This window comes from Xenopus laevis, chromosome 6S, assembly GCF_017654675.1.
Source record: "Xenopus laevis strain J_2021 chromosome 6S, Xenopus_laevis_v10.1, whole genome shotgun sequence".
In the NCBI taxonomy this organism is placed as follows: domain Eukaryota; kingdom Metazoa; phylum Chordata; class Amphibia; order Anura; family Pipidae; genus Xenopus; species Xenopus laevis.
This window is the reverse complement of record NC_054382.1, coordinates 90,622,423-90,649,052: the sequence shown is the minus strand read 5'-3', so window position 1 is coordinate 90,649,052 and position 26,630 is coordinate 90,622,423. Positions and strand designations below refer to the sequence as shown.

The following is a 26,630-nucleotide window of genomic DNA, read 5'->3' as shown; positions in this document are numbered from 1 at the left end:
ATATTGTTTAGAACCTTCATTTCTACAAAACCTGATTCTCAGAACCGAGATAGCTTCACTATACAGGACTATTGTTTGAAAGCTCCAAAACCCGGTGGATTTAGCAGATTCTTCACTTTAGGACTATTGCCTTTGTAATCCTTTTCCTCTTGTCTTTGGCATTAGACCTTCCCAACCGAGTTGATGACAATTAGAATAACCGCAAACAAAAAGTAAATGCTAAGTATTTTATTTTCATTCCAAGCCTGGTACATACGGTATCAGACGGTATCCTTTACATTTCATTATGCCTCGGCATGTCCATGAAACTTCACAGAGAGATGTACATACATAGCTGGTGGAGATTAAGTTAAAAGTCATTTCCCGTGTAGTCAGTGCAAGAAACCGAACAATAAAATTACAGTACATAAAAACACAACAATATTACAGCAAAACTCGGCTTCATTCTGATGAACTATCATGGTGTACATGCACTAAAGTGCTGGGATCGGCTATCAAGTGACATTTTTCTATTTTTTTTTTGCATACAGCCAACTTGATAAGATATTTTTTTTTTGCCAGTCTTTGTTTTTCTTACAATTCTATCCAGCTGGCGGGATGGTTTCTCATATAACAAACGTCAGACCTAAAAAATAACGTCTCTGTATTTTCTGACACCGAAAGTAAAAAAAAATGGGCAAGAGACATAAACACAGATAAAAGTGATAAAAAAAAGGACAAACACAAGAAAAGAGTGCAAAAATAATAAAAAGGCAGCCAGCACTGAGAGTTAAGAGAGCATTCATTTCATAGGTGTTAAGGGTCAAATTCACTGTACATTTTCTGAAATAAGCGGCGATGGGACATAAACACAGATGTTTCATACAGGCACAATAGATGTCCCGATTTATGACCACGGCTTGGACATTCAGTGATTGCGTTTCCTCTTGTTATAAAAACACAACGTGTCTCTGTTGGCAGCGACTGAGCACTAGGAGTGTGGTATGAAGCACACTGGGTTACATTGTTGATTTTACATGCCAATTGGTGTCATTTGTCTGCTTCTCATCATCCTCGTGTTTCAATTCCCTGTTCATCGCATGAAGTCAGATCAGCTCTGGAGGGAGCTCTGGAGGCAGATGGAGAATATGAAGCCCATCGGGAAGGCAGGCGTCGATTCGCTGGTCTCTCTGGTCTGGAGAAACTGGATTCCAACGTTGGAGCTAACGCAGAACTTGGCAGCTCCTTTCATTGTAGAAGAGAAAAAAAAAAGAACTTACAGTTATATTTGTAATAGAATCCTGAAATTTGTTTCCTCGCATGGCAGCTCAATGAGTGTATATGATATAATGAAACATTCGGCTGCCAATGAAATGCTAAATAATGTATACACATCAACAACAATACTAAGCTCATAACCCACATTCCTAATGCGTTACTATGTAACATACGCCCCATCATAGTAGCTGATAGCATGCGACGGGATGATGAGGAATAGTAAGAATATTTCTGAGCACACTATGAATAAAAACAACAGACTAGACAGTGGCCTATAGATAAAGAAGATGATGTTTTTATGGAGGGTTTGGCAGCTCTCTCTCTCTCTCTCTGAGAATTCAGTGAGAAAAGAACAAGCTGCAAACTTAATGGGAGACACTGAAAGTAAATTGATCATGTCAGGCATCCGGTCATCATGTCATGGTTTGGAATGTGAAGCACAAGTCACATAGAACGATGCACTGATACTGAAAGTACAGGATTTTGGTTTAGCATTAGGTTAATATGCCCAGTAGTTAAACAATGAAGTGAAAAGGCAGAAGAGGAAAAGCTGAGAAAGTCAGTAATCATGCACATATCCACTGGGGTCTGACTCAGTTTAAGGGAACACAAGATGAGTGAAACCTATAGTTAATACTGAACAGAAATACAACACAGACAGTGACATGTTTGAGCTGATCATTGTTAGAATACAAACAGCCTACCCTGCTGTCAACCAGAGCTGATTTTGGATTGGCTGTGGCTCTTACATGGGTGGTTCACTTTTAAGTTAACTTTTCAATTGATTTTCTTTATTTTTTATAGATTTTAAATTAATTGCCTGACTGATTCGAATGAAGGGGGGGGGTCACTGACCCCATGCTCTGTAAGGCTACACATTTATTTTTATGCTACTTTGTATTAATCGTCTTTCTATTCAGGCCTCTCCAATTCATATTCCAGTCTCTTTTTCAAATCAATGCATGGTTGCTAGGGTAATTTGGATCCTAGCAACCAAATTGCTGAAATTGCAAACTGAAGAGATGCTGAATAAAAAGCTAAATAACTAAAAAATAAACACACAATTGTCTCATTATAGCACTCTATACAACATCATGTTAAAAGTTCATTTAAATGCAAACAACACCCTTTAAATGAGTCTATTTTTAAACTTTTCTTGTTCCCAGGAAAAACTAAATGACAGCATATTAACTAAGTGTGTTAAAAGCCTTAAGTCAAGTCAAGTGTATGCAGCAGAATCGGTCTTCCATAGCCTCAGCTATTTTATATTGCTTTTCTCTGGAGATAACCCTTTGTAAATGTTTCTGACATCAGTCACCCCTTGGTGGTTCCTGTATATGTGGGCGCTTACTGCTTATGTCACCACAAGAGGGCAACAGAGAGACGCTTTGAAAAATGATTTCAATAAATTTGGTACAGATCACAGCCATTGGCCACAGTTGGGAGTACTGAAAGCTTTCTACCTCTCATATACATGGGGAGAAAGAAGAGTTGTTATTTTATAGCTGTACTCTAAAATCCAAAATTCACTTTTGTACAATATTAGAGAATGTCATTCTAAGCGACTTTCCAATAGACATTCATGACACATTTTCAATGTAAAGGTAATCAAAGTAGAGAACACGATTTTGCTTCTTCCTTTCTGTTCTCTGGAGCTGTAACAGAAGTCAGGTGTCCTCCAGGTCTCCGCTTGCAACATTGTTCTGGGAGTCAGTCAGCAGTGCAGAGTAAAACATCAAGCAGCTGCTGCTTTCAACAGCAATTACGTTAAAGGAAAACTATACCCCCAAAATGAACACTTAAGCAACAGATAGTTCATATCATATTAAGTGCCATATTAAAGAATCTCACCAAACTGGAATATATATTTAAGTAAATATTGCCCTTTTACATCTCTTGCCTTGAGACACAATTTCATGATGGTCTGTGTGCTGTCTCAGAGATCACCTGACCAGAAATACTACAACTCTAACTGTAACAGGAAGAAGTGTAGAAGCAAAAGACAGAACTCTGTCTGTTAATTGGCTCATGTGACCTAACATGTATGGTTTGTTGGTATGTTTGTGAGTACAGTGAATCGTACGATCCCAGGGGGCAGCCCTTATTTTTTAAAATGGCAATTTTCTATTTATGATTACCCAATGGCACATACTACTAGAAAAGTATATTATAACGAAAATGGTTTATTTACATTTTACATATGAGCTGTTTTATGCGATATCTTTTTATAGAGACCTACATTGTTTGGGGGGTATAGTTTTCCTTTAACATTAAAACTGACAATGTGTAACGCATGTGTATTAGAGAGTTGCTTAGTATTACGTTTACTATTTTGGGTGGAGAACCCCTTTCATTGATTTTCAAATGCTGTAATATGTCCCCACGATGTAAAGATAGAGATGGAAGAATGAAAATACAATAAAAGACAAAGGTTAAATGGAAAGCTGCTCACATTCAGGTGTGTTTTGCATTCAAATGGACAAGTGACACATTGAAGCAGAGCTGCTGGTTGATATTGAAATGCACTCACACCCCTACTAACCCTGAACATTCTATTATGGCAGAATAAGACAATAATGTAATGAGTTTGGTTGATACATGCTCAGGGTTAGTACTTGTGGATACTGAGTTTAATCCTGACGCAACTACATGGAGTCTGCCTGTTGTTCCCTCTACTTTGGGCGCTCCAAGTTTGACTCACACAAAAACACACTAATACTTGGACATTGAAAGGAGAAGAAAAGGTCTTCTAACTTGGGGTTGCCAAAAGTTAGGCACCCCCAAGTGATCGCATATACTTATGTGAAACCCTGGGCCGTAGCTCCTAGCAGGAGAAAACTGCACCGGCCTGGGATTCTTACAGTGTCTTCTGGTTTCTTCTTTTTTCTCAAAGCTGTGTATGCACAGTAGTGCGAAAAGCTGAACTCCAACGAAAAAGTCCCAATAAATTTTAAGAAAGAAGAAGAAGGAAGCCGATCGTTCCGTGGAGCTCACTGGAAGAATCCTAGGCTGGTGCAGTTTTCTCCTAATAGGAGCACCAGCCCGGGGTTTCGGGTAAGTACATGAGATCACTTGGGGGTGCCTAACTTTTGGCACCCCCAAGTTAAAAGACCTTTCCTTCTCCTTGAATTTTGGTCAAACTAAACATTTGTCATAGGGGAAATGAAATTGTAAAATGTAAATAGCAATACCGTTAAAGTAAAAAATAACGAACTGGTATGCAGAGAGAATGGTGTTATGAATGTGGGCCATGCCTTTTATACTTTGAAAGCCTTTTTATACTTTGGAAGAGATTCCAGCAGCTGATTCAAGGCTTATAGGCAAAAGGCATAATAGAGGCAATATGTAAAGTACAAACACAAGGACAACACAAAACACATCCCTGATAAAATACAATCTCCTATACATTACTACACGGGCCAATATATTCCTGTTATATATTTCCTGCTTATAGTATTCTTTGCAATTCTCATAAATTTTCCAATTGGAGTAACTTTTAAAATATAGGAGGGGAACCTTTAAACATGAGTCTTTTCCTCTTTTATGGGTGGTTTTGCTTCTTTGCTTCTTTGTTTCTTTTAACATGCTTAATAAAAGGTGTTTTTAAGTTTGGGATACATAATATCAATGTAACTTACAACTGTAGCACTATGGGCTGTTGAATTATGTAGTGCCCAGTAGAGGTCACTGTCAGGTTAAATATGTTTCTGTATGCCTATGATTAAGGGAGTCTTTCACAAAACGGGTAAGGCAATGGTGTTAACCCACTTGTTGCAATAAACATCCTTTTCTATTCTCTGCACTTACTCCTGAGACCGTATCACGGTAGTCAGTTCTCCTCCAGGCCTAATAATCTGCTTGCTTCTGCTACATTATTTCAAAAGTCAGAACAAGATGTGCAGAGAATATATATAGCCGTCAAATACCATTTTCAATAGCAATTACATTTACAAACAACTTTAAGGCCAAATGTCCAGCATGTGTGTATTGGAAAGTCACTTTGAATAATTTCCTGAATGTCTGAATGAAGCATAAACGGTACAGAATGTCGCAGTGATTTTAGAAGGTTTCTGAAAGCAGTGGAAAATTTACTTTGTGAATTATGACTATGAACAGATCAAATGTGTTGAGCCTTAGTAGGGGTTAGTGAGAGAAAAGTGACACAGAAAATAAAATCTGTTTAATTACAAACAATATGTATATTACAATGGCACTATCTTTACATCCTGTCTATAGTAGGAAAACTACTAAAAGGTTATAGGAAGGCAGGGCTCCCTTGCAGGATGAAATGGGTGGTTCACCTTTAAGATAAGTTTTAGTATGTTATAGAATGGCTAGTTCTAAGCAACTTTTCACTTGGCCTTAGTATTTTAATTTTTTTTTTTTTTACAGTTTTTGAATTATTTGCTGTCTTCTTCTGGCTCTTCCCAGCTTCAAATAGCGGTCACTGACCCCCATCTAAAAACAAAATGCTCTATAAGGCTAATAGCATCTATTGTTACTTTTTATTACTCATCTTTCTATTCAGGCCTCCCCTATTCATATTCGAGTCTCTTATTCAAATCAATGCATGGTTGCTAGGTTAATTTGCACCATAGCAACCACATTGCTGAAATTGCAAACTGGAGAGCAGCTGAATATAAAATTACTCAAAAATGGCAAATAATAAAAAACGAAAATCAATTACAAATTGTCTCAGAATATCACTCTCTACATCATACTAAAGGTTAATATAAAGGTGAACAACCCCTTTAATTTTGGGATGTTTGCAGCTACATAGACAACATAGTGTCAATGATCAGTACTGTGATAGATCAGCATTGGGGATAATCTGTGGATGCAGATGAATAGGGCTAATGGCTACTGAGTACAAGTTACACATGAAATGATAAAAGAGAACAAAGAGGAAAGAAAAGAAGGAATATAATGCCTGGGAAGCAACCACGATACAAAAAGATATGGCGGAGATAAAAGGTGCAGAGACCTCAGAAACCTATTTTGAGAACCCAAGGCTTAAAGCAAAATGAATGCCCAAAAGGCAGTAAAAGACATAGAGCTTCAAACTGGGGATTTACATTGTCACTACCCAGATGCTATTAAACAGCAGACTCCCAACAAGCACCAAGAGGCTGAGGATGCTGGATATCCAATGGCTGGTTTATCTGTTAAAAGTGTTTTGTTTTAAAGTAGACCTGTCACCTACACATAAAAAACTGTATAACAAGTCATTTGCAAATTAAACATGGAACCCAAATTGTAAAGCATCCATACCTGTCATAAAGGAGTTTAAATATCTGAGCTAACAATCAAATATTACCTGCCCCGCCTCAATGACATAGAGGTGGGGCAGTCAATTACTTTTACTTTCCATTCAGCACTTCCTACATGTCACTGCTCTCCTCACATTCCCCCTTCCCTCCTCACACTCTATAATTGTGTAGGGCAATGTGATTGGGCATTGGTTCCCCCATTCGGGCACATACACAAGATTTTGTGGTGATACACAACTTGTCTGCAAAATGGTGCGTGCCTGTGATTGTGTAATTCCAAGACTGAAGGAAAGACAATTTAAATAATAAATGTAGTGTAGGTTCGTTTTATTTTGCTCAATTTAAGAATAATTTGAAATTATTTCTTAGGGTGACAGGTCCCCTTTAAATCTTGGTTGCCAGGTTCCATAACCTGATTGCCATGTTCCAGTCCAGATTAGCTTCTTGGTCACATTTGCAAGTCTTAGCTGTGCCTATGTTTAGTCTGTGGATCGTCTGTGCCTATATTTAAAGTAGTGACTTATAAAGGAATAGCTGAAGCAAATGCTGTGAGACTGTCGATGACTTGGAGGGGGAGATTTTATGAGTTTATGTCCACATGTCAGAGTTTTTGGCTCTGTTTCAGAACAATCCAGCAAAATATAATAAATAGAAACAACGTAGAGAAGACTTACAGCAGTGAAGCAGGCAGTTAGACTCCCCAGGGAGCAGTTAGTAAGACAGTTTGGTTCTAGTCAGGATAGACAGAAAGAAAGCAAATAGATTGGAAAGGAAAGAAAAGTACAAATAATTAACTATTAGAGGATTTTCAGGGCTGCTCGTTTCCTGACGCTACCAGAATGGCTGTCAGCAAAGAAACAGTGAGCAAAACAGCAATGTAAATATATCACGTATATCACTGCAAAATAGTAACCAATATCTACACACATACTGTTAACTGAAAATACCTACAAAATGGTCTGACCAGTTATAAAACCACTTAATATAAACAGTAATTTCTTTGATCAATGTTCATAGGCAACACATTTCAAGCAAGTAAATAAAATGCAATTCAAGGAGGGCTAAAAACCAGAAGCAATGTAGTGAAAGTAACACCAGTTCCCTGCAGAGAATTGGCTTTGCCCTCAATTTTATACTTTCTGTTTAAAGGAACAGTAACACCAGAAAATAAAAGTGTTTTAAAGTAATGGAATTATTATGTATTGTTGTGCTGCACTGGTACAACTGTTGTATTTGCTTCAGAAACACTACTATAGTTTATAAAAACGAGCTACTGTGTTACCATGGAGGCAGACATTCAAAGCTGAAAAAAGGAGAAAAGGCACAGGATACCCAGCAGATAACAGATAAGCTTTGTACTATACAATGGGATTCTTCCTAACTTATCTGTTATCTACTGTGTATCCTGTGCTTGAATGGCTGCCCCCATGGCTACACAGCAGCTTGTTTATATATATATATATATATATATATATATATATATAAACTATAGTTTCAGAAGCAAACATGCCAGTCTTACCAGTGCAGGGCAAGAGTACATTATTTTATCATTCCTTTTACTGTCTGTTTAAGGGGTAAAAAAACAAAGAAAATTTTGAATTGTAACTTGTTTGTATTGTCCTTTCTCTATAAAATCATTATTTCTACCCTTATGTTTTTGTAGAATATTAGGTAAACCTTTCTATCTTTTTCTGCTCCTCTATTCCTTATACCGTTTTCTTCTCCGCTTTCCTCCCTTACTAATTTTCTCACCTTCTCTTTTCATTTATTTGCCCTTTACACATGTCCAGCTTTTGTGTAGTATTTCTGAAACCATCTCTCCATTACCAACATCATTCCTCCTTTATTTTTCCCATAACTGCCCCACACAGACTGATGTCAGACATTGCTTTTAACCGCCCTTTTCATCACACCTGCTGCATGTGCAGGGAGTTGTGAGGGGCTGCTGAGTAGGGGGCAGCAGACTGATCCTCACCACACATTCATCACTGACTTCAGGCTGACAGACGTTGGAGTGTTGGTAAATGTGCTGCCATGTTGTGGGTGCTTGGTTTCTTCCCTGATTACAATATAGGATGGATAAGTAGTCTAGCTGAATATATTGTATATGTTATGTATTGTGCGTTACCACGTCTGTGAGTGGGTGGCCCAGAGAACAATGTTAATAACCTTTTAGGCAGACACAAGATACATAATAAATAAGATTATAAAACAATTTAAGATGCTTGTGCACACTATAAGTTTGTTAGTAAAATAACAGACATTATTCACAAGAATATTATGAAAATCAATGATATACACAATAAAAAAGGGAAAATGTACCCAGGAGATGGAGAAAGTGGTTTCCAGCGTCAAAAATCCCTATTTTAAAGAATACAAATGGAAGCCATAAAAGAACCAAAAAAAAACCCAGTTATCAGTCTTATGGCTCTCTATCTGTTGTGAACTGCACAATATTCTGTGAGTAGTAATTTAGTAGTATTTCAGGCTGAACAAGCTCAAACTGCATGCAGAAAGCACTTTAGTTTTATAACTGACAAACCCCACATGACCCTAAATTGGAAGAAATTGACTGATCTTGCCTTAGTTTGGGAGATATGGCTGCACTGTGAGTAGTAGATCACATATGCAATCTCAGTTTGAGTTTGTTCAAACCGTATATTGAGCTGATTTTGTGCAAACTCTCATGGAAAACAGAAGATTAAGCTAAATCATTGTGATTTTATTACAATTTAGTAGCCCCTATGTGGACTGGCAGCCTACAGCAAGCTCTGTTTGTCAGTATAGCTGGTTTTTATGCAACTAAAACTTGCCTCCAACCCAGTAATTCAAAAATAAGAACCTGCTTTGAGGCTACTGAGAGCAACAATCAGGGGGTTGGAGAGTAACATGTTGCTCAGGAGCCACAGGTTGGGGACCACTGCTTTAAAGGAACAGTACCTTCTGTTTGCAAAAGGTTGCTTGCTTTAGTTAATTAAAATGCTGGCTGCAGTGACAAACAATATTTGACAAAACAATATATTCCTGCACATTGGCTGAACCCACCCAGTGATGGTACCAGTGATAAGGATATGAATAAGATATTTGGGCTTTATTATTAATGAAACAACTGGAAGCTATGAGAGCAAAGAAGGCAGATACTCCACCCTGGAGGTAATTTTCCCTTAGAAAGAAAGGACAGAGACTTAGCCTTAAAAAGCCTTTGTTGCCCAGTTACTATGTATAAATTTAAATTCCATGGCATTGTTAAGTGGATATGCAAACAAACAACATGCCTTTAACAATGCCATTAAGGTGCTTTAATATACGTTTTCATATTGCTTTATTATTTTCAGCATAACAATGTACATAACAATTTGTTGCAAAAATCTTTGACCTGTGAATGTTACATTTTGCAATTTCCCACAGGCTTACGTCTATGCGCGGCAGTTTTGTTCAGTTCTGCCATGATCAGCATTTATTGTAATAGATTTATAATCTGTTTTCAATCAGAAGCAAAAACATGGGCGAGTTACAAAACGCACAAATGGTTTGCTCTGTTACATGTATTGTCTTCTTGCTAGACAAGGAATTCGTTTGAATGCCAACATTCACTAAAGAAGATCATCATATTATAAATGCTCTTTCCCATATTGTTTAATAGATGCTAGCAGGAGCAAAATGTTACCTGGCTAGATCACAGAATGGCTGATAATAAGAGGTTGGGTGAATGTGAAACTGGGTTCCAGACATGTGAAGTTTATGGCAGCAGAGCCATTGTTCAGTTCAAGTAAAGTGCACCCTATAAACTACTTACCTCTATAGAACTTTGATCGACTTTTAGGATCTCTGCAGCTGTATTGTCTCTGAAACTTCTAGACGGACTGTTTGGGCTCTGATCTTCTAACATTTTCTTGTTTAATATTCTTGCAGCATTTTCTGTCAGTGTGTAACCTGCAGGGGCAGATAGGTCTTGTCTACCAGGGTTGATATCAGCATTTTGTTCCCTTTGAAAGTCACAGGCAATGTGTACAGGGCTAGGTGATCTGCCCCTTATATCCATATACACTTCTGAAGTGGTCCCAAATTCTGGTCTGGGTTCTGCTGACCGAGATCTGCTACTAGGCCTAGACAATATCTGCTCATGGTCACAATTTACAGGGCTATGGTCAATGATATTGAACAAGCTGGAAAGACCATCATTAATTGTAGTGTGAACAGGACTTTCCCTTGTTGTGGTTGATCTGGCCCATGCTGATTCATTGAATCCTTTCTGAAGATTAACCCCAGTGGAACGATTCACTTGCTGATCTGTCTTTGGAAGAATTTTCTTCTGCAGTTTCGGAGAACCATATTTGGGTGAACAACATGAGCGTTCAAACTTTGCCTGTACCTTTTCAATTGCTGGAGCCACTTGCCTGCTCCGTAAACTGCGTGAAGGCGATGACACAGGGGTAGAACCTCCCTTTGGAGTCAGACACTTGTGTGGACTGCTGGTGATGCTACGCAAAGTTTCAGTCTGCAAGCCTACACTAATCGTTTGTGTGGTTTGTGTACCAGTACTCTTTAAACCATTGGTTTGACAGGCGATATCTCTGAATTGAGATTCAACTGAGGTGGTTAGAATTGCATGTCTAACAGAATTGGCAACTTCTTTCATGTCATCACTCATATTCCTTGACAGCTCTATATTGTGCAAAGAAGAAGCATAGCTCACAGTAGTACAAACAGGTCGTTCTATGGGATGAAAACCACTGTGATGTTTGTTTAGATCACTAGGCCACCTTCCAAACACCTCAGTTGCCCCATTTTTTGCTTCAGCTTTGGTCGCAGAAAACATCAAATCTCGGTCAACCTGCGTCTTCTCTTCGTTACTGCATATGGGAACTTTATCAAACCTACGAACCACAGGTGGGCTTTGAAAGACTCGAACTCCCGTTTTATCTGTTACTGCGTGGCTCCGAGGTGGCTGTTTCAGGCAGTGTTCGGAGTTGGTTAGTGTATTTGTTGTCATAGTAACACTATTTGTACGGAACCATGATGATGACTGGAATGTTTCCGAAGATGGATCTCTCTGAATTCTGCCATTTTCCTTATTTTCCACGCAAATTCCCACTTTATCGCTCGGGTTCACATTACTGTAATCCCAATTCTTGTTAAATTCTTCAATATACTTTAGATCATCGGGCGACAAAGGAGGAGTGAGTTCATCCTTGTCACCAGCAAAATCTGAATTCTGATCAGGAAGAAATGGCGAACGCTCCATCAACTGGTGAAATTCAGACATGGAGGAAACAGACATTACCCTACAAAACAAAGAATCTTTATTGGGGATTGAAATGTAAGCAACACAGGCATAATAAAATGTGGTATCCAACAGACATTGTTGTGATAACAAAATATAGCATCTTAAAAGTAAAATGATTTTACATTTAAATGCAACTAAATTAATAACATTATAATAAGTATCTTATTTGTAGCATGATCACAATATAGCCTTAGCACATAGCCTTGATGTGCTATATTTTCACCATGAATATGCACACAGAATGGTGTACAAGATATAACTATAAAGAGACAGGAAAGCATTGACCTGGTCAATGTAACGATGATGTATGTGAGAATTTCATTCCTTCTCTATCACTTAACATCCAAACAAGGAAAAATAATGCAATACAGTAAAATGAATTTACCTCTGCAGACTTCCCTTTTGCAAGTCCTCCTGCAATAACAAATTATATGATTATAGGAGAATGACCTTAGAAGATAAATAACAATTATGAAAAATCCATTACTGGGAATAATCTAAAATAAAAGGGGACATAGTTTACATACACTGCAAGTCAAATTAACTGGAAAATATATTACATCAGGCATAAACAATTGATGGTTCTCAATATATATTCTTCAAAAAAACACGGCCAGCAGCTCTAAACAGCCTTCAGCATGGATGGAATGCTGAGGTTTATAGTTTGAGGGTATACAGGTTGTTTGTGCTTAGTCTAATTAGAGCATTTTCATAATCGTTTGAAAGTTAAGACAAAAATTGATGTGACTATGGTCACAGAATGAATAACTAGAGAACTGGGCCTGAGACTTACATTGTCACGTTGTGAGTACTGGTACTGGTGAGCATTGGTTACGGCAGCTTTGACCAGCATCACTCATTGCTATGCACCAGGTTGTTCCCTAGGGGAAATTAGAACCCTTTTGATCTGTGGTGCTGGTACTTCTATATTCTAGGTCAGGGCTGTCCAACTGGTGGCCCATGACCCCCCCCCTTGTGTGGCCCCACATGAAAGTCTACCTGCTGTGACTGCTTACCTTGTGTAAGCTTTAAAAGATATCAGTACAGAGGTTAACTGGCTCCTGCATTGTTACACCTCAAATTCAGACATTAAGGTCCTGCATTTTTCACACATGTAATCCCGTGCATTGTACACATCTGTGACACTTCTATTGTTCACACCCCTAAAGCCCTGTACTCAGACTGAAAGTGTCCACATTGTTCACCTACTCAAACCTCAAACTGCTGGAGGGGCACCAGCACTGTGTCACTGTATGTTACACAGACAGTATGAATTGTTCATCTTAGAGTCCTGATAGGTTTGTCTGTCTCCTGCTCTATTCTGCCTGCCCTATGCTAACTGTGTGCCATACTCTGCCTGCCATGTGCTCCCTGTGTGTGTCATACTCTGGCTGCCCTATACTCCCTTTGTGTGCCACACTCTGCCTTCCCTATGCTCCCTGTGTGTCATACTCTGGCCACTCTATGCTCCCTGTATGCCATACTCCGCCTGCCCTGTGTTCCTTGTGTGTGTCATACTCTGGCTGCTCTATGCTCCCTTTGTGCCATACTCTGCCTGCCCTATGCTCCTTGCGTGTTCCATGCTCTGCCTGCCCTACTCTGTACTCAGTGGGATGTGAGCCTGGTAAAGTTTGTTCTGAGGGTTTGTTAGCATTTGGAAAATGTTGTTAGGGGCCCCTAAGGTGTTTAATCATGTGCTGGGGTGGCAGTGTTATCCACAGGAGACGGGGCATAAGGATTTAAGGGTATGTTTAAGGTATATTTAAGGGTATGACATAAATTTTTAACACATGAGATATCTCTGCAGTGAGCACCAACCATTTGTGTTACCACCATTAATGTGGACATGGTCTTAAAAGTTCTTGAGATAAGATGGTTGTGGTTTAAAAGGAGGCGTGGTCAACACTGGCTTCCATTATCAGCCCTCCACCATGCAGGCCAGAAATATTCTGTTCCTCTGTACCACAGAAGTTTCACAGCATTGTTCTAGGTCACCTAAAGAGTTAAATACTCTATCCCAAGCTCACTGACGGTCTCTGTCACCTGCTACAGAGAACATAGCAAGATTAGCAACACAGCTGACACCTTTCTCTTGTGCAGTCAGGAATGAAGGAAAGTGTTGACATTTCCACAAGATCTAAGATTTATATTAACCAATTGAAATTGGTGCCCTCACTCTTTCAGCAGTCTCACTACCTGGAGTTTCATTTTGTGGCATTAAACTGAAGCAAAGTATTCACTTTTATTGGTTGTTATGTCTTCACCAGCTCAGCGTTGTGATTGCTTTATTTAATGCTCTTATTTATACTATCCTAGCAATTCAGCACTTTCCTTCAGAAAAGGACAAAAATAAATATTTTTCCACAAGTGGGATTTTTTTTATCCACTTCTGCAAAGTCAAATTAAAATGATCATTTTTCTGCACTTTGCACACTTGCAAATGATTTTCCTGCTTTTTTCTACAGCAGTTTAAAAGATTCATTCAAACTATCAGGGAATTGGATATTTAGTGAAGTTCTTTCAGGCTAATAAAGCAGCATTGCAATGAACATTATTGACACTCGACAGGAGTGTCAATAAAACAGAATCTTGATTCAAAATTTCTAGTTTCTCATTCTGGATTCTGGATGTTCAATGTAAACTATAACTCCTGCTGCTTTGCAAACAAAGAGTGATTTACCTCCGCAGCAAATTTATCGCGTTCCAGCTGGTGGGGCTGAGGTATATCAGCATCATCTGCAGAATCCAAGGACAGGGCATCAAGAAAGAGATTTTCTGATCCAGAGCAACGGTCACTTCCCTTCAGTTTAGGAACTAACTGGTCTTCAAGTTGCATGTCATCAGAATCGGAAAAGGACCTTGTCCCATGTCGGTGGGACGCACACAAAGCTGCCGAGGGAGAAAACTGACCAGCACTGCCATCTTTTTGGTCACTAAGAAAGTTTTCGGTCCTCCTAGGGCTCGTTTCTTTTTGAAGCTGCAATCATAGTAAATTAAATATTTAAATAGCTTGCAGAATGATACTCAGTGGTATAGATCTTATGTTTGTATGACATTAATTAAGAAGAGCTTAATTAAGTAACTAATTTATTGTCATCTTCTTACAAAACAGAACTACTCTTACAATAGTGTCTAGGCATTATGTCTACTTAATAAAGAGGTTAGGTTAATTTCCCATAAATGATTTGAAATCTAATACAGGTATGGAACCTGTTATCCAGAATGCTTGGGACCTGGGGCTTTCCGGATAACAGATCTTGCCATAATTTGGATCTTCATACCTTATGTATTCAAGGAAAGATCGTTCGTTTCAATACACACACGTAGAGCTGAATCGTGAGCTATACAGGTAGAAACAATAGAATTCTACCTGTATCTGACAATTCAGCAATAACAATGGCCGATGTTCCGGTGCCTTCAAAGGCACCTGATAAAAATTTTCTGGCCAGCCCAATCGACACACTGACTTCTGCCGATATCGGTCAGTTTGTCTCCCACCATACACTCACCGAATATCGTACGAAAATTAGTTTCAACGACATTATAGGTGCATCTATGGTCACCTTTACTCTATACCCTGAGTGCCCACTCTGTATGCCAAATTTCCCCATTAAAGGGGACCCGTCACCCAAAAAAAAGTATTCATAATCCTATTTTATCACATTAGTCAAGCAAAATGAACTGTAATTACACTATATACATTATTTGAATCTTGTTTCCTCCAGTCTGGGAATTCATAATTATAGCAAGCAGGCAGGAACCATTTTGTGGACACTATTATTAAGGCAAGCTTGCATCATCTCAGAATCTTGTTTATGCACCAGAATGGGGGACCTGATGTCCATCCCCATGCCCTGGCTACACAATTAAATGGTGAAGAGAATGGGGGAATGTGGGGAGAGCAGTGACATCTAGAAAGTGCTGAATGGAAAGTGAAAGTAATTGTCTGCCCTGCGTCTATGCCCAAGGCGTAGAGGAGGGGTAGACAATATTTGATTGACAGCTGAGATGTTTAAATGAGTTTACAACAGCTATGAATGCTTTAATAAAAAATAGAAATTGGATTTCATGTTTAATTTGAAAAGGACTTTAATTATACAGCTTTTTGTATCTTTAAGTATCTGTATGAACAACAACAAGCCAAGCCAGATTGCAGAACAAACATTTATTTACAGTCAAAAGAACTCCTCCTACTTGTTCTATCTTTCTCTGGAATTCCTTCCTTTGCCTCTCCCAATCCCTGCGGTCCTTGTCAAACCGGTCAATTAATTCCACTTTTTCTCGACCCCATTTCTTCTCACTTTGCTTAAGCTGCCGGTGCAGATCCATGGTCATGCTGTGACTCTCAGCAAGCAGTTTCCTGTGTTCCTCTCGCTCCAGTTTAACTGACGACTTCAGTTCAATGGAACAGGTTTCTCCTGGTATCCGCTGTCTCTTGTCATCATACTGCATAACAAACAAGCTGAATGAGATATATTTATTGCACAGTAATAAATTCCAGCAAATATATATGGATTTGTTCTGCTCAATAATCAGAAGAATGCTCATTCACAGAACCACAGAAGGAGGCACACAAATTACTCCTACCTGTCCCTGTGACCAACAATGCATCCAGAACCTTTTTTTTAGCTTAAATATTTAGTCATCAGTACAAACATTTTGACAGCCCGTTATGATGTTGTTGGATCTAATCAGTTAATGTTATTGTAACACGTTTAGGGGAAAGAGGAGCCAGAGAGGTTAGGTTGAGAAGGGCTACAATGAGATAAAATGCCCTTCCAATTTTAGCCCACCTCATCATAGAAAGATTGAAACAGGTTAGGTTGGTGGCAATTTTTGATTTATGGCTCTGAACCAAGTGCTAATAGAGACAGAGAACCAGAGACAATATTGTAGCCTATAAGTGCACTTAGTAAGTATCAAGTAAATACAGTTTGCAGTTGATATTCAAGAACATACATATAATACAATTAACAATTTATAATAAAAAAATGTCCTATTTTATATTAGATAATCCTGTAGAGAGCTATGGCTAGCTTTTGACCATGTTTATCTTCCTGTGTAAGAACTAAAGCCATTGTATTCCACACAGCTTATTTATTATCTGCTATGTAATCATGTGCCTTTTTGTCCTGTTCAGCTTCAATGGCTGCCCCATAGTTACACAGAAGCTTATTCAAATGGTATTTTTGCTATGACTTTCATATCAAATAGCAGTTCATTAGGGTCAGCCTTTTTCATTTTCTACCTGACAAGTACCTTGTGAAGGAAAATGGTTCCTTCACAATGAATAATTAACTAACAAATAATTTATATCACAATAGATGACATCTATGGGTATATTTATCAAAGAGTGAAGTTAATAGTGAAGTTCCGCCACTAGAGTGAAATTCCACCACTCTCCATTCATTTCTATGGGGTTTTTAAAGGCGTATTCATCAAAGGGTGAACTTTCACTTTCACCCATTGATAAACACGCCTTTCAAAATCCCATAGAAATGAATGGAGAGCTGCGGAATTTCACTCTAGTGGCGGAACTTCACTCTTTGATAAATTTACCCCTTAGTATATTTCAGAAATATTGCCCTTTCATACCTTGATAATGGTCTGTGTGATCCCTCAGAGATCCCCTGACAGGAAATAATACAGCTCTAACTGTGACTTTAACATTTACTCCCATAATTCTAAATGGAAGAATGATGGGAGAAAAAGACAGAGCATTGTCCACTCATTAGCTATTGTAACCTAATATGTATGTGTGCATAGGGTTGGACTGGGCCGGCGGGTAGGCCTCACCAACACTGCTCCTTAAGCTCTTCTCTTGCCTCCTATCATGGTTGGAAAAATAAAAAGTTATTTGCAGTGGGGGGTGGAAGGGGTAGCGGCAGGACAAGGGGGTCATGGGGGTGTGCGAGCCTATGAAGCAGAAGCCTCTATGGGCCATGGACCCAGGGCTGTATTTCCTGTGCGAGCGCCTATAGCCCGTGCGGTCCTAGTGCCCATCAGCGGGATCCTAGCGCCTGTCCTCCAGTATTCCCCCCCCGAGCACACGCGCCCATGCAGCGGAGCAATGAGGAGCTGCACGTCCCCAGTGCTGCACAGAAAGCAGCTGGGCAGCATGCCACCCCTAATAATTTGCCACCCTAGGCCGGGGCCTTTGTGGCCTCGCCACAAATCCAGACCTGCACGGACCCCCCAGTCCAACACTGTGTGTGCCCACAACTAATAGTATGAGCCAGGAGGTGGCCCTTAGTACTCAAAATGTTATTTTATTTAGAATTATCCAGTGGCATTAACTACTAGAAAATATATGTATATAAATGTGGTCTATACAGAGCGGTGTTTTACATGTAGGCTGTTTTATGTGACATTTTATAGAAACCTGCAATGTTCAGGGATATAGTTTCCCTTGCAGCACAACTGCAAATGACAAAGAAGAAAAGAGCATCAAAGTTCCTTTAGTGCCTGTATTTGTGAGGACGTGTGTGAGTCATTTCAGGTCAACCTGATTAAAGCCATTTCCCTAATATCATATGCACAACAAATCTTCTCAGTTCAAAATAAGAAGTTAATTGAATATAAATATGTAAAGGGCGAAATACAGGAAACACGAGATCACAGTAAAAACAGAATTACACTAAGTCTTTAGGAGGAATGAAAGATATTTAACAAGGATTAAATATCAGCTCCCAGCTTATACTGTCTGCAGAAAACTGGTTCTGTGCCAGACACTGCTGTCATCAGGCTAATTTATGCTCCAGATACAATTAATAAGCCCAGTAGCAACTGCTAAAAGATCTTAGTGTAGAGAGAATAAAGTTTTTTTTTCTTTTTGTTTTTTTTATAAAGAACAGTCTTTACTTAATAAACATTGAGCCCTGCAGTGCAATAATGCCATACAGTATAATATTAAGTTTACATTAACATGCAAATTACGGAAAGTCTCCCATAGACTCCATTTTATCCAAATAATGACTGATTTGCCTTATGTTTTCTTATTTCTGTCACATGACTCACTGAAACATGTGTATTATAATAAATAATGTACCCATGTTTTAAATTATGAGGATATTAGTAGTCAAATTGACCTTTGGCCTCATGCATTTATCTGCAGCAAGTGTATTTTACGGATATACCTGATCCAGAACTAAGTTCAGCATTCGACCAGGGTTATGCCTTTTTCAGCAGGATTTGAATTAGGCCAGATTCAAGTGCCTGCCCAACTGAATTTGAATCTTTAAAACCACATGACTTTTTGTCACTCAAATAATGAAATTGTGTTTTTTTTCTGCAAGCTGCATATGCAGATTTTGTTTCAGTTTGGGATTCAACCAAATCCTTCATGAAATGTTTGGGATTCACCTGAATTCCAAAATAGTGGATTCAGTATATCCTTAGTGTGTTTATAAAGAATGTACCAGTTTTGTATAATTAAATATTAAGTATAAATGGAATCCATCATTTTTGTACTTTGCATTTGGTCAAATCCTGTAAACAGAATTGGCAAAATCTCAAACCGATTCCAATCCCTAATTTCCATATTCACATTTGATTGATTGTTGACAAACACAAACTATCATATTGAACACATTTAGTTGTTTAAAGGTGGTTCGGCTGAACTCTTTGGATTTAGGGTTCAGTTTCAGTTGAATCCTAACAGTTTTGATGTGTTTAAATCTTCAACCAAGTTCTGGATTTGGTGCATCATTATTAAGGGGATTATTTACTAAACCCCAAATGCAAAAATCCCGAAAAATTAGTGATTTTGTTTTAAAAAAATTGGACTTTTAAAAAATTACGAATTTTCCGGAATTTATTAAACTCCGAGGATGGAAAAATCTGAATGATAAAATCTGACATCTCAGACTTGGTTGCATATAAGTCAATGGAAGAAGTCCCAATGATTTTTTGATATGTGCTGGTTTTCGTGCGATACTCCGAAGTTTTCTGGGCAAAAAGAATAAGAAATCTGAGTTTTCGGGTTAAAAAATCTGATTTTTTTTCCCACAAAGTAAATTTTTGGGAAAATGTAATAATAAATAAGCGTTAAAAACCCGAGTGAATTTGATCGGAGTTTGGAGCAGAAAATGTTGAGATAAAATCGAACCCCCTAAGCAGGGGCGCTCCGCCAATGAGGCGAGTTGAACCCTGGTTGCCAGGGGCTGCAAAAAAGCCGCTTCTGGTACCTAAGAGCCGAATTTCCGGTTTTAAACCAGGAAATTCGGCTCTTCGGCAATTGCGCTCTCTGCACTAGCGACGTGGAAGCCCCCGCCGACCGGCCGATGGGGGGGGGACAAAAACAAAGCCCGCCGAGGGATGCAAATTGGATAGGATCGCCCCTGCCCCTAAGTATTAGCAAACACAGCCTGATACGTACCTTCTGTAGAAGACATCTCAGCTCAGCCCCTTCCACTTGCCAAGCAGCCTTGCCAGTTGTATATTGCTTTTGGATTTCATGCTTCTCTCTCACCTCTTCCGTCAGCTCTGAGAGAAAATCATCTAATAAGGCCTTAAAAGCAGCAAGGAATCTATGATTTTCTGTTGCCTAAAGAATGATAATTGTTAAATGTTTAACTGGAAGAATTGCCATTATTTTCTAGTCTGGCAAAAAAAATATACATTTTCATAATTAGGATGATTTGTCATGTCTTATTCCCACAATCACTTTTCATGAGAATGATTCATGTGTATATACTACTATGTAGCTTTATAAATATGCCATTGAGAACTAGATGAAAGCACTTTTATAGACAATTTACAAATAGGAGATATTTCTTTTGTACTTGGAAGCCCAAGTTAAATCACTTTACTAATTGGGAGCTTTCAGGAGACATACAGGATGCATACAAAAAATAAATATTTAATTGTGCATTGCAGATTCACAAAAATAATGAATATTGATTGGGTACTTATAGTAGCAAACCCATCAGGCCTATCTTTAATGTCAATTTAAGATCCATAATTTAATTTGGGCATTTGTTTAGAATGGTGCAAAGTTGCCAAGAGAAGTAGGCAAGACATGCATGGCATTAAGCCCTCAAATCCATGAATAGGTGGATTCCAATGTTAGTGTGTGCTGCTTGTTACAGGCCCTGCACTTTTTCTTAGTTGGCATCTTTACTATGCTTTTATCCAGATCAAAGTACAACATATGAACTCAGGCAAACCATGAAAAAGAGCCTATGGTCTGTATGACAGCCTTATCACTGAGGACCCAATGATCTTTTCTGATGTGTAAAATATTGAGTAAAGCCTTTTTAAACCTAGTAGTGCACACATCAGCACTTAGCATCTGCTGAATCAACTCAGGGGAAGAACACTGACTGTCATTCCAATAACCTCCATTCAGTGAAATGTGTGTATCTGATCTGTCGGTTTTTTAATTGATCTGTCTAAATATATCCTACAGAAAGTTATGTAATCTCCTGGGACAACATTACAGCAGCAGCAGCAGCAGCAGGGAATAACAACCAGATTATACTGAGCAGATTTTAGTCATTGAATGAAGACTAGAAATAGGACCCAGCTACAGATCATTGTATTACCTAATGATCAGTTAGGGCAGAGACAGAAGAGAAGATTCGGGGGGGGATTAGATGCCCAGCGACAAATTGCTTCTTCTTTGGGCGAATAATCTCTCCGAACTGCCTCCCGCCGGCTAGAATCGAAATCGCACTCGGTAGTGATGTGCGGGCCGACCCCTGGACGAAATGCACGGGTCGCGGGCGGGTCGAGCTTTTCTCCTGCTCTCCCCACCCGCGACCTAGTACTGCCGGCTTCCAGCGCCGGAATTTATAGACTTCCGTCTGCCCCCTTTTGTGACGTCACTGCGGGGCGGGCCTATAAATAAAGGGGAGCAGCAGGCCCGGGTCGGATGCGGGTAGGGAGCGGGCGGGTTAGGGTCGGGTGCAGGTTGAGAAATTTTCGACCCACACATCACTAGCAATCGGGGCTCCTCGTTTTCTGAAGTGGCCCGAAGTTTCCTCTTTAGGACGTCCTTCCGAATCTTCTCGTCTGTCTCTGCCCTTAAGGCTGTTTGACCAGGATGTATAATGTATTTAATAAAATGTAATACAGCATACAAAAAGATTATTTCTAAGGGACTATCAGGTGCTACATTGCCTATTAGAACCTACATTAATAGATAAGCACAGTGGTCGCCATGAAAAAGGGACAGTTATCACAATGATTTTCTCTGTAATACCTAAAGTGACTTGAGAAACAACAACTGTGCCTGAAACATTTAAAGAGCCCTGTGTTGCATTTAGGGACAACACAGAGTTACGCTCAAGTGTTAAGACAGTGTGATAAACCTAAACATCCCTTGTGGGGTAAGGGTTGCTGACATATATTTATAGTGTACCCACCCCTCTTGCAATATGGTAGGGAGTAGAGGGTCCATGATATTTAATATCACTAACTGTATTATCAATATGTTCAGAATCAGAGCTCCCTGAGAGATTGATTTTGTTGCTTTCCTGTTATAGAGTTGCTGTAGGATTTAAAATCGGTGTCATCATTCTGTACATTTGTACTTTCATTTTAATAAGTGCTTGATACTGAAGGCACATTTATTATTTTTTTACAGGATACTCTGGAGAGCAAATATAAATAAATAGGGAATAAAGATGTACTGTAAATGGATTGCACAAAAGTTCACCTTTACAAGCACATAACACTTTGCTCCTCACCTGTTTCTGGTGCTGTATTAACTCTGCTGTTTGAAGCTGCGGGCTGCTATCTCGGCTTTCTAATATGGAATGTTGCGAATAATCAGTGAGGGCAAAGACAGCGTCATCTTCCTCGTCTGCTTCTTCCAAATCAGGATCACTTTCTCTGAAATCAGGATGGATGGAAAATTCTGGGTGGGCATTTACTTGATCAAGCTAAAGAATAGGAAATAGAATAGTAAAATATTTACAACTTAATTTATTCAGCAATAATCAAAACATGTCAAGTAGTACAAAAGATCATACAAAATCAAGTCCAGTCAAGTAGTTGTTTATTGCCATTTGTACATAGGAATTTCTTGTGCAGCGAGACATTTTTTTTTTTTACAGTATGATATAGAATTGCAGAGTGCAGTAATAATAATAGAGGACAATGGGTTCAGTGCAATGCATAGTTGCTATGTATGTAGTTAAGTGCATGAGTGTTAGACTAATGAGTTCCTGAGATAAGGTGGACTCATTTGCTGTTGGCTCTATACTATCTGCTGGACCCATTTGCAGTTGGTCCTCTGCAAACTAGTGGACTTATTTGCGGTTAGTCTAACTGCTCTTGGAAAGTGCTGCTCCTGGTTTTTATGCTTTCAGGCCTTCTATGTCTGCACGAGTAGTTGGGCTTGTGCCAGATGAGTAGTTCATGTCCCGGATGACTTGAGTCACTGGTGATGGATTTGATTTTATTCTTGCATCTAGCCATGTCTAGGTCAGACAATGATGGAAGCGAAGTGGTGATGATACGTTCAGCAGTTTTTACTATCGTCTGGAGAGAGCTTCTTTCCTGCTGTGTGATGCTACCGTACCACACTGCTATATTTCCAGTTAGAATGCTTTCGATTGTGACTCTGTAGAAGGTGATTTGTGCAGTCTTGTTATTTTGAGTTGTGTAGGCCAAGAAATTTTATGCTTTCAACCTGCTGTATTCTGACATTCTCAATTTGTAAGGGTTCATGTTCATGAGGCCGTTTCCTGAAGTCTATAATCATCTCCTTTGTCTTTGCTGTGTTAAGAACCAGGTCATGTTCTCTGCCGTAATCGACAATGTTGCACACTAGCTGTCTGTATCCGGTTTCATCATTGTCCTAGATGAGGCCAAGCACTGTCGCGTCGTCTGCAAACTTGTAAACTTTGCAGTTATTTACAGATGATGAACAGTCATAGGTGTAAAGGGAGAAAGCTTGGGACTAAGACAGCATCCTTGAAGAGTGCAGGTGCTGGTGAGGATAGTAGTAGACTGCCGATCAGTTTTGAACCCTCACCCGCCCTTGTTCTACAGCTTGAAGAAGCATATAAAACCATAATGCAGGATGGGGAACACAAGCCCAGGTTTGTGGAAAGGTCAGACTTATGCTATTTGTGCAGCATGCCCATCCACATCTGATGCCTATGTGCCTCCCACAGCTTGCCCCTTTACAATCAAGTGCAACCTAACACAGGCTGCACTTGATTCTATGAGCAAAGTCTGCAGGTCTCTGCATTCAGAAATGTAGGTTCTTGTGAATTCTGATTTTTTGTCTACCAGCTAATGGTTTCTCTGTGCATTTTTTTGCTGAGCTATACATATGTCTTCTTGTGGAGCTGATACATGAGTAGCATCGAATTCTTCTTTGTACGTATGTAAAATGTATGTATAACTTTATTTGTGCTGTTAAAGCGATTCTGTCATGATTTTTATGGTGTAGATTTTTTTTATAAATTATACTGTTTACACTACTGTTTAGTTGTAATATTGGTGTGTAGGCAATCATCTCAGGTCATTTTGCCTGGTCATGTGCTTTCAGAAAGAGCCAGCACTTCAGGATGGAACTGCTTTCAGGCAGGCTATTGTTTCTCCTACTCAATGAGTCGCATTGGGACATGGATTTTTACTATTGAGTGCTGTTCTTATATCTACCAGGGACCTGTTATCTGGTTACCTTCCCATTGTTCTGATGATGGGCTGCTGGGGGAGGGAGGGGGGTGATATCACTCCAACTTTCAGCACAGCAGTAAGGAGTGACAGACGTTTATCAGAGCACAAGTCACATGACTGGGGAAACCTAGGAAACTGACAATATGTCTAGACACATCAGCTCTATGTCAGATTTCAAAATTAAATATAAAAAAATCTATTTGCTCTTTTGAAACATTGATTGCAGTGCAGAAGTCTGCTGGAGCAGCACTATTAACTGATGCATTTAGAAAAAAACATGTTTTCCCATCACAATATCCCATTAAAGGAACAGAATATAAAAAAATCTAAGTGTTTTTAAGTAATAAAAAAATAATAGTGTGTCTGCTTCAGAAACACTGCTATCGTTTATGTAAACAAGCTGCTGTTTAGCCATGGGGGCAGCCATTCCAGTATAGGACACATAGATAGATAACAGATAAACACTGCAGAATCCCATTGTATACTACAGAGCTTATCTGTTATCTGCTGCGTAACCTGTGCCTTTTCTCCTCTTTCAGCTTTGAATGGCTGTCCCCATGGCTACACAGCAGCTTGTTTATATAAACTAAAGTAGAGTTTCTGAAGCAAACACAGAACTTTTACCAATTCAGGACAACAGTACTTTATATTTTAATTACTCTAAAACACTTTCATTTTTTGGTGTTACTGTTCCTTTAAGGAGCCACAGTGCAGTACAATATATAAAAATACACGCAGGGAGGACAAGTCACATAAAAAATACATTAAATATAAATAGTACACAGAGCTTATATAAGGACAGCGAGCTTAAGTGCTATGTGGTAAGAGCCAGTACAAGGAGGTCCCTGCCCCGCAGAGCCTACAATCTAAATGGGTGGGTGGCTACAGACAGGACATTTTGCAGGTAATATTGTAGTACAAAGCATACAAATGAGGCTAGAGTTGTTGTACACACTTAGCTTAGTGATGGTAATCTTTACTTGACTGATCTGTGCTGAGCCATCTATTTAGGATTTGTGAAGATCTGTCATCATGTCTGATATTTTATTCCCACATCGGACACAATGTACAAATGTTTCCTTTAAAAGAAATGCTTTCTGACCTTATATTTAGTTGGCAAACTGAACTAATCCCAACTACACAGTTTGGTGGTTTTACTTATTTTTTAAAAAAGTGCTCATAACAAAAAAAATGAAAAACTAAAACCAGCTACTATACCTGAAGGAACTTGTTCCCCACTTCTACATCTTCTCCGCTCCTACACTGCTGCCAGTGCTTTCGTAACTTTTTTAGCTTGACATACATAACAAATACATTCTCTTTAAAGCTCCTCAGTTCTTGCTGCAACAGGATTTTCTCTTGGCCCCAGGTTTTCTCTTCTAGTTTATTCTGCAGAGTAAGGCTTTGCAGCTCCAAGTCTTTCCTCCGTAACATTTTTAGATGTTCCTCTTCCAGCTTTAGAGAAAACATAATACAATACACACAGTAAGATGAAATTCTGTAACCAGGTTGTTACCTGGAAAACCTGCTGAAAATTATTATGTTATACAGGTGTGGGAATAGAATGCTCGCGACCTGGGGTTTTCCAGATAATGGATCTTTCTGTAATTTGGGTCTTCATACCTTAGGTCTACTAGAACATTATGTAAACATAAACCCAGTAGGTTGATCCAGTAGAAGTAATTCTAAAACAACTGGACTTGCTATGTAATTATTGAAGACGTCATTAATTATATCTTAGTTGGGATCAAGTACAAGGTACTGTTTTAGTATTACAGAGAAAATGGAAATATTTTTTAATAATTTGAATTACAGGTATGGGACCTGTTATCCAGAATGGCTGGGACCTGGGGTTTTACAGATAATGGATCTTTCTGTAATTTGGATCTTCATACCTTAAATCTACTAGAAAATTATGTAAACATTAAATAAAGATAAAGATCAAATACAAGGTACTGTTTTATTATTACAGAGAAAAAGGAAATATTTTTTAAAAATGTGGATTATTTGGATAAAATGGAGTCTACGGGAAGATTTGTCGATTTAGCAATATGTTGAACATACCGCCAGGGATTTCAAGTACCAGCAATGTAGAGCATTTTCGGGAAATTTGTCACCCCATCAAAAAAAAAAATGTGGGTGACAAATCTATTTGTGTGCCACTACCATAAATACCTACA

At 38.9% G+C, this 26,630-nt stretch overlaps 1 protein-coding gene across 3 annotated transcripts in view; it reads right to left on the bottom strand.

Moving 5' to 3' along the window:
* Positions 1-213: 213 nt before the first annotated feature.
* Positions 214-26,630, bottom strand: part of mtcl1.S (microtubule crosslinking factor 1 S homeolog) — an 87,750-nt gene continuing 61,333 nt past the window's right edge. For 2 of the 3 annotated variants that reach the window (XM_018223638.2, XM_041567805.1), the window contains 8 exons: positions 25,669-25,905; positions 22,506-22,700; positions 20,192-20,359; positions 16,009-16,260; positions 14,495-14,791; positions 12,200-12,228; positions 10,324-11,812; positions 214-1,224 (listed from right to left, as the gene is read on the bottom strand). In XM_018223638.2, coding sequence (XP_018079127.1) covers positions 1,048-1,224; positions 10,324-11,812; positions 12,200-12,228; positions 14,495-14,791; positions 16,009-16,260; positions 20,192-20,359; positions 22,506-22,700; positions 25,669-25,905 — 2,844 coding nt within the window. In that variant the 3' untranslated portion in view covers positions 214-1,047. Of the gene's footprint in view, positions 1,225-7,201; positions 7,258-10,323; positions 11,813-12,199; positions 12,229-14,494; positions 14,792-16,008; positions 16,261-20,191; positions 20,360-22,505; positions 22,701-25,668; positions 25,906-26,630 lie in introns of all 3 variants that reach the window. The other variant, XM_018223639.2, reaches the window with a different exon arrangement.